We start from the raw sequence: 8,431 nt of genomic DNA on the forward strand, positions 1-8,431 counted from the left end.
AACTGCTGCACCTTTATTGCATGCACTCCTAATTTCCTGTTTGATGCCCTCCCCAACATCACTACTACTATTTGGAGGTCTGTACACAACTCCCACTAACGTTTTTTGCCCTTTAGTGTTCTGCAGCTCTACCCATATAGATTCCACATCATCCAAGCTAATGTCTTTCCTAACTATTGCATTAATCTCCTCTTTAACCAGCAATGCTACCCCACCTCCTTTTCCTTTTTTTCTATCCTTCCTGAATGTTGAATACCCCTGGATGTTGAGTTCCCAGCCCTGATCATCCTGGAGCCACGTCTCCGTAATCCCAATCACATCATATTTGTTAACATCTATTTGCACACTTAATTCATCCACCTTATTGCGGATACTCCTTGCATTAAGACACAAAGCCTTCAGGCTTTTTTTTTAACACCCTTTGTCCTTTTAGAATTTTGCTGTACAGTGGCCCTTTTTGTTCTTTGCCTTGGGTTTCTCTGCCCTCCACTTTTCCTCATCTCCTTTCTGTCTTTTGCTTTTGCCTCATTTTTGTCTCCCTCTGTCTCCCTGCATTGGTTCCCATCCCCCTGCCATATTAGTTTAACTCCTCCCCAACAGCACTAGCAAACACTCCCCCTCGGACATTGGTTCCGGTCCTGCCCAGGTGCAGACCATCCGGTTTGTACTGGTCCCACCTCCCCCAGAACCGGTTCCAATGCCCCAGGAATTTGAATCCCTCCCTGCTGCACCACTGCTCAAGCCACGTATTCATCTGCGCTATCCTGCGATTCCTACTCTGACTAGCACGTGGTACTGGTAGCAATCCCGAGATTACTACTTTTGAGGTCCTACTTTTTAATTTAGCTCCTAGCTCCTTAAATTCTTTTCGTAGGACCTCATCCCTTTTTTTACCTATGTCGTTGGTACCAATGTGCACCATGACAACTGGCTATTCTCCCTCCCATTTCATAATGTCCTGCACCCGCTCCGAGACATCCTTGACCCTTGCACCAGGGAGGCAACATACCATCCTGGAGTCTCGGTTGCGGCCGCAGAAACGCCTATCTATTCCCCTCACCATCGAATCCCCTATCACTATCGCACTTGCAATCTTTTTCCTGCCCTTCTGTGCAGCAGAGCCAGCCACAGTGCCATGAACTTGGCTGCTGCTGCCCTCCCCTGATGAGTCATCCTCCCCAACAGTACTCAAAGCAGTGTATCTGTTTTGCAGGGGGATGACCACAGGGGTCCCCTTTCTTGCACTACTCTTCCTGCTGGTCTTCCATTCCCTATCTGGCTGTGGATCCTTCTCCTGCGGTAAGACCAACTCACTACACGTGATACTCACGTCATTCTCAGCATCGTGGATGCTCCAGAGTGAATCCACCCTCAGCTCCAATTCCGCAACGCGGACCGTCAGGAGCTCGAGGCGGATACACTTCCCACACACGTAGCGCCCAGGGACACCGGAACTGTCCCCGAGTTCCCACATGGTACAGGAGGAGCATATCACGTGACCGAGCTCTCCTGCCATGTCTTAACCCTTAGATACACTTAAATTGGTGTATTTCTTTTACATCTTTGGAAATAATTGCATTAACAGCTGTATAAAAATAGTGCACAGAGCAGCACAATACGAGAAACTATGGGTGTGTACATAAACTGTGCCTCAATCCTCAGCAAAGTGATGGAAGGTATCGGCGACAGTGCTATCAGTGACACTTACTCACCAATAACCTGCTCACCGATGCTCAGTTTGGGTTCCGCCAGGACCACTTGGGTCCAGGCCTCATTACAGCCTTGGTCCAAACATGGACAAAAGAGCTGAATTCCAGAGGTGAGGTGAGAGTGACTGCCCTCGACATCAAGGCAGCATTTGACCGAGTGTGGCATCAAGGAGCTCTAGTAAAACTGAAGTCAATGGGAATCAGGGGAAAACTCTCCACTGGCTGGAGTCATACCCAGCACAAAGGAAGATGTTTGTGGTGGTTGGAGGTCAATCATCCCAGCCCCAGGACATCGCTGCAGGAGTTCCTCAGGGCAGTGTCCTCGGCCCAAACATCTTCAGCTGCTTCATCAATGACCTTCCCTCCATCATAAGGTCAGAACTCGCTGATGACTGCACAGTGTTCAGTGCCATTCACAACTCCTCAGATAATGGAGCAGACCGTGCCCGCATGCAGCAAGACCTGGACAACATTCAGGCTTGGGCTGATAAATGGCAAGTAACATTCAGGCCACACAAGTGCCAGGCAATGACTATCTCCAACAAGCGAGAGTCTAACCACCGCCCCTTGACATTTAACGGCATTACCATCGCCGAATCCTCCACCATCAACATCCTGGAGGTCACCATTGGCCAGAAACTTAACTGGACCAGCCACATAAATACTGTGGCAACAAGAGCAGGTCAGAGGCTGGGTATTCTGCAGCAACTGTCTCACCTCCTGACTCCCCAAAGCCTTTCCACCATCTACAAGGCACAAGTCAGGAGTGTGATGGAACACTCTCCACTTGCCTGGATGAGTGCAGCTCCAACAACACTCGAGAAGCTCGACACCATCCAGGACAAAGCAGCCCGGTTGATCGGCCCCCCATCCACCACCTTCAACACTCACTCCCTCCACCACCGGCGCACCGTGGCTGCAGTGTGTACCATCTACAAGATGCACTGCAGCAACTCGCCAAGGCTTCTTCGGCAGCACCTCCCAAACCCGCGACCTCTACCACCTAGAAGGACAAGGGCAGCAGGCGCATGGGAACACCATCATCTCCACGTTCCCCTCCCAGTCACACACCATCCTGAACTGGAAATATATCGGCCGTTCCTTCATCGTCGCTGGGTCACAATCCTGGAACTCCCTCCCTAACAGCACTGTGGGAGCACCTTCACCACACGGACTGCAGCGGTTCAAGAAGGCGGCTCACCACCACCTTCTCAAGGGGCAATTAGGGATGGGCAATAAATGCCGGCCTTGCCAGCGACGCCCACATCCCAGGAACGAGTAAAAAAGACACCTATTGCCTGGGCGGTAATAATGAGTCTGGGAGAATACTGAGTGAAGCCACTAATTGCAGAGTTGTGCCTGATTCTAATTATACATCAATCGCGTAAAGCTATTAATTGTCAGATTTCGGAATGTGTGGCAGGAATGCACATGTTGAACGTCTGGCAGATTCTGGGAGGTAAACTGCTACCTACCATTTGTCAGATTGCGTGAGGGCTGATTATCTAACATCTGTTTAAACATTGCAGGCTGTGTTTGATGTTATTAAGAACAAAGGATTGGATCTGATTGAAGTATTTGAAGGAGTAACTGTTGAAGAGGTTCGGAAATGTACCGGATGTGACTTCAGTGTGAGTATGAGATACTGGGCCACAGCTGTGCTTGGCAGACGTCCAACTTTCAGTTTCAGTACTGTGGCTGGGAGCTGACACAATTCAAATTTAACTGTACATTCGCTGGGCTCTCTAATGCCCTCTCTGGGTGATATCTGTACCCTGGTGTCTGCAGTCCCTCTCTCGGGTTGATATCTGTACACTGGTATCTGCAGTCTCCCTCTCTCGGGGAGATATCTGTACACTGGTATCTGCACTCCCTCTCTCGGGGAGATATCTGTACACTGGTATCTGCAGTACCTCTCTCAGGGAAATATCTGTACACTGGTATCTGCAGTACCTCTCTCGGGGAGATATCTGGACTCCCTCTCTCGAGGAGATATCTGTACCCTGGTATCTGCACTCCCTCTACAGGGAGATATCTGTACCCTGGTATCTGCAGTCCCTCTCTCGGGGAGATATCTGTACACTCGTATCTCCACTCCCTCTCTCTGGGAGATATCTGTACACTGGTATCTGCAGTCCCTCTCTCAGGGAAATATCTGTACACTGGTATATGCAGTACCTCTCTCAGGGAAATATCTGTACACTGGTATCTGCAGTCCCTCTGTCGGGGAGATATCTGTACCCTGGTATCTTCACTCCCTCTCTCAGGGAGATCTCTGTACACTGGTATCTGCACTCCCTCTCTCAGGGAGATATCTGTACACTGGTATCTTCACTCCCTCTCTCAGGGAGATCTCTGTACACTGGTATCTGCACTCCCTCTGTCGGGGAGATCTCTGTAAACTGGTATCTGCACTCCCTCTCTCAGGGAGATACCTGTACACTGGTATCTGCACTCCCTCTCTCGGGGAGATATCTGTACACTGGTATCCGCAGTCCCTCTCTCAGGGAGATATCTGTACACTGGTATCTGCAGTCCGTCTCTCGGGGAGATATCTGAACATTGGTATCTGCACTCCCTCTCTCGGGCAGAGATCTGTACACTGGTATCTGCACTCCCTCTCTCTCGGGGAAATATTTGTACACTGGTATCTGCAGTCCCTCTGTCAAGAATATATCTGTACACTGGTATCTGTACACTGATAATGGGGGTACGGGGGGTGGCGTGGGGAGTGTAGGGGGGAGGGAGGAGGAGTGTGTGTGGGGGGGGGAGGGAGGAGTGTGTGGGGGGGGTAGGGAGGAGTGTGTGGTGGGGGAGAGAGGAGTGTGTGGGGGGGGGGGAGGGAGGAGTGTGTGGGGGGTAGGAGGGAGGAGTATGTGTGGAGGGGAGGAGGGAGGCGTATGTGTGGGGGGGAGGAGGGGGGAGTGTGTGGGGGGGGAGTGTGTGGGGGGGGAGGAGGGGGGAGTGTGTGGGGGGGAGGAGGATGGAGTGTGTGGGGGGGAGAGGAGGGGGGTGTGTGTGGGGGGGGAGAGGAGGGGGGAGTGTGTGGGGGGGAGAGGAGGGGAGAGTGTGTGGGGGGGAGGAGGGGGGAGTGTTTGGGGGGGGAGGAGGGGGGGAAGGAGGGGGGAGTGTGTGGGGGGGGAGGAGGGGGGAGTGTGTGGGGGGGAGGAGTGGGGAGTGTGTGGGGGGGGAGGAGGGGGGAGTGTGTGGGGGGGGATGAGGGGGGAGTGTGTGAGGGGGGAGTGTGTGGGGGGGGAGGAGGGGGGAGTGTGTGGGGGGGAGAGGAGGGGGGAGTGTGTGCGGGGGGGAAGGAGTGGGGAGTGTGTGCGGGGGGGGAAGGAGTGTGTGGGGAGATGAGTGTGTATGGGGGGAGGGGGGAGTGTGGGGGGGAGGGAGGAGTGTGTGGGGGGATGTGTGAGGGGGGAAGGAGTATGTATGTGTGGGTGGAGGGGGAGTGTGAGGGGTGGGCGATGATCTGTTGGGAAGCGGTGGATTTTTTTGGGGCCTTATGATATTTTCCTGGTGGTGAAATGAACGAACTGCTTGGGGTTGACACCGAGCTAATGGGTTTGTGTTTCTCCCGGACAGGTGTCACCAAACCTACGGCCAATGCCACAGGTCTGAACGGAATGGAGGCCTGCCTGAACACAGAGAGCCTCCCACCAGGATTTGGAAATCTCTGCAATGTAGCCAGGATCACACCGGGAACTAAGCCAGTGCCCCGACTGCACAGGGCCGGGGGAGGGGGGGTAGGGGGGGTGGGGGTTGTGGGTGGTTTCGATGTTAATGAATGTTAGCAGTGTTTGAAATGGTTGTGTTTTTCTACCACATCTCAGGGTAATTTCACCGACTCTGAAGCGAGTTCGAGTGGTTCTGCAAAGGCCGCTGGTGCTCGGGCCGTTGGAATTGCCGAGTCTGTGAATTTACCCTGTAGAAACGCCGTAAGGGTTTGAGACGGGGCCGTTTGCCTCCTTCAACATAGCTCACCAAGTGCCGATCGGCCCTTTAAAGGCTGCTGGGACACATTTTTCACACACAAATGACAATATGGAAATTGGCCATTCCGTCCAACCAGTCTGTTTATCGTTCCCGCGAGCAGCAGTCCCATGTGCCCGCTCTCGCCCTCTCTGCAGTGACGTTAAAACCCCACGTTCCTGTCCCTTGGGCCTTGTGTAACCGGCGGCAACACCGAGCCAGAATTGCTGGATTTGCGAAGGCCCGGTATTTGACCCCAGGCCCCCGAGCCCTGGCCAATCCGGCAGGTTTTAGCTCGACGCCACCTTCGACCCCGTTGGAAAGGGGCGGCATTGACACAGCGTTTTAAAAAAAAACAGCAGCGGCCATAGTCGCCCGGGCGGAGCGAAAATCCCAATCGGCGCCCAGATCGCTCAATGGAAACCCTGTCGGAAAATTCCAGACGCTCCCAGCAGCTCCGTCGGTGGCGGGGGAGGGGGTGGGGGGGAGAGGGAGAGAGAGAGAGAAACGGCGCTTAGCGTCTTGGTTGCGGGCTGAATTCTTCAGGGTGCCCACACTGCGTGACCCCCGACCCCTGGCACGGGGGCCACCCAGTTGGGTTTTACGCTGCAGTTTCCTGCGCCATGTTTTGGGGCTGGAGATTTGCAAAGGGTTATTCTTGGCAACTGTTGCCTCACTGCCGGGTAAATCTCGCAGCAGATCTCCAGCAACCGATTGTCTGGGCGACTGCGGGCAATTAATGGGAGTTGTCCTCCTCGTTCACTTTCGTGGCTGGAGAATCGAGGGCAGAGGGGCAGATCGCTGACTTACATCCGGCCTCCGAGACGTCCTGGTATTCCCCCCCCCACACATATCGGAAACATGCATTTATATACAGGGCCTTCAGTGTCCCAGGGCGCTTCGTGCAGGGTCAATCAAACAGCATTTCACACCGAGCCACACCAGGTGACCAGAAACATAACTGGCCTGTGACACTGTCCAACCCAACTGCCGTGCCTTTCTGCAATTATCATTTTTATTTCCAATTTCCCGCTGCCTTTTTTTGTATCCTGTGAACATCTTTGTGTGTGTCTTTGTGTGTGTGTGTGTTTCTGTGTTTGTTTCTGTGTGTGTGTGTGTTTCTGTGTGTGTGTTTGTGTTTCTGTGTGTGTGTGTTTGTGTGTGTGTGTGTGTGTGTTTCTCTGTGTGTTTGTGTGTGTGTGTGTGTTTCTATGTGTGTGTGTGTGTTTCTGTGTGTCTGTGTGTTTGTGTGTCTGTGTGTGTTTGTGTGTGTGTGTGTGTGTGTGTGTTTCTGTGTGTGTGTTTCTCTGTGTGTTTGTGTGTGTGTGTGTGTGTTTGTGTTTCTGTGTGTGTGTGTGTTTGTGTTTCTGTGTGTGTGTATGTGTGTTTGTGTTTCTGTGTGTTTGTGTTTGTGTGTGTGTGTTTCTGTGTGTGTGTGTGTGTTTCTCTGTGTGTGTGTGTTTCTCTGTGTGTGTTTCTGTGTGTGTGTGTGTGTTTCTCTGTGTTTCTGTGTGTGTGTGTGTGTGTGTGTGTGTTTGTGCGCAGCCCAGCCCGGAAATCAGCGCGGTCCTGGCCTGTAAAACCATCAGCAGGCCGGGGCCATTGGAGGGAGCAGCGTGCGGCGGTATACCACTGCAGGGAGCAGCGCGTGCTGCTGCAGGAGGGCGAGGGCTGTGAAGCCAGGTCGCTGATTGCAGTGCGGGCAGGTACAGCAGGAGGGGCGAAGGAGCGGAGAGAGACTGTAGAGGGATGTGATCGGGGCCCAGGAGAGGCGTGAATCTGGGGCCCAGGGGCAGCACGGACCCAGCCCACACTGCGATATGTGTGCGCACTGGGTCCGTGCAGCAGAGCTGGTCTCCAGTCGTCCTGGTTAACCCTTGCCCCTGGACCAAGACCTCGCTCTGTCAAGCCCCGTGTGGTGGCTGGTGTGCAACGGTCACCCCACGTTAAAAAAATCCACCCACAGGCATCTGCCACCCTTCAGGATGTAGTTCGGGATCTGGAATATTAGGTCCTTCATTGAAACACCTGTGAACTCATCCCTTTTTTGGCGTGGAAGCAAGTCATCCTCGCTTCGAGGGACCACCTGTGATGATGATGATGTTTCTGTGTGTGTGTCAGTGTGTGTGTACGGCAGTAGGGAGGAATTATTAAAATCCCTGGCCAGCCATTGAGCTAGCTAAACTTAATAGCAACGTTCCGCACTGAATATTCAAGACTTCAAGTGGTGTCTGCTTATGGTTAGAGGATGCTTTAAATTATTGTGTGTTTCCAGCGCTTGGTCCTTAGCCCTGTAGGTTACGGCACTTCAGGTGCACATCCAAATATTTTTTAAATGTGGTGAGAGTTTCTGCCTCTACCACCCTTTCAGGCAGTGAGTTCCAGACCCCCACCACCCTCTGGGTGAATACATTTCCCCTCAAATCCCCTCTAAACCTGCTACCGTTTACTTTAAATTGTGATGTATTAACCATTAAACTGATTTAAAATGTTTTTTGTATAAACATTATTCCAGACTGCACTCCTGGCGTCTCTAGGTTTACTCTCCCTTCCTCTCCCACGGTGGAATTGGATAAAATCCTGCTTTGCATATTCTGTTCAACCAATTAATGGGGTGAAGGCTGTGAGGATAGACAAAGCCCAATCCTCTGGTACCACAGGACATCGCGCAGTGGCTCTCAGCCAATGAAGAAGGTTTCAAGTGTAAAGCAGGAAAATGTGGCAATCAATTCGCTCAGAGCAAAGTC

General features: G+C 52.6%; 1 protein-coding gene across 2 annotated transcripts in view; it reads left to right on the plus strand.

Annotated features, from left to right (window-relative positions):
* oxct1a (3-oxoacid CoA transferase 1a) overlaps positions 1 to 8,177 on the plus strand; it is a 115,908-nt gene extending 107,731 nt beyond the window's left edge. For both annotated transcript variants that reach the window (XM_070877169.1, XM_070877175.1), the window contains exons 16-17: positions 3,239 to 3,340; positions 5,298 to 8,177. In XM_070877169.1, the coding sequence (XP_070733270.1) occupies positions 3,239 to 3,340; positions 5,298 to 5,333 (138 nt within the window). In that variant the 3' untranslated portion in view covers positions 5,334 to 8,177. The remainder of the gene's footprint in view (positions 1 to 3,238; positions 3,341 to 5,297) is intronic.
* The last annotated feature ends 254 nt before the right edge of the window (positions 8,178 to 8,431 follow it).

The sequence above is a fragment of the Pristiophorus japonicus genome, chromosome 1, assembly GCF_044704955.1.
Source record: "Pristiophorus japonicus isolate sPriJap1 chromosome 1, sPriJap1.hap1, whole genome shotgun sequence".
Taxonomy (NCBI): domain Eukaryota; kingdom Metazoa; phylum Chordata; class Chondrichthyes; family Pristiophoridae; genus Pristiophorus; species Pristiophorus japonicus.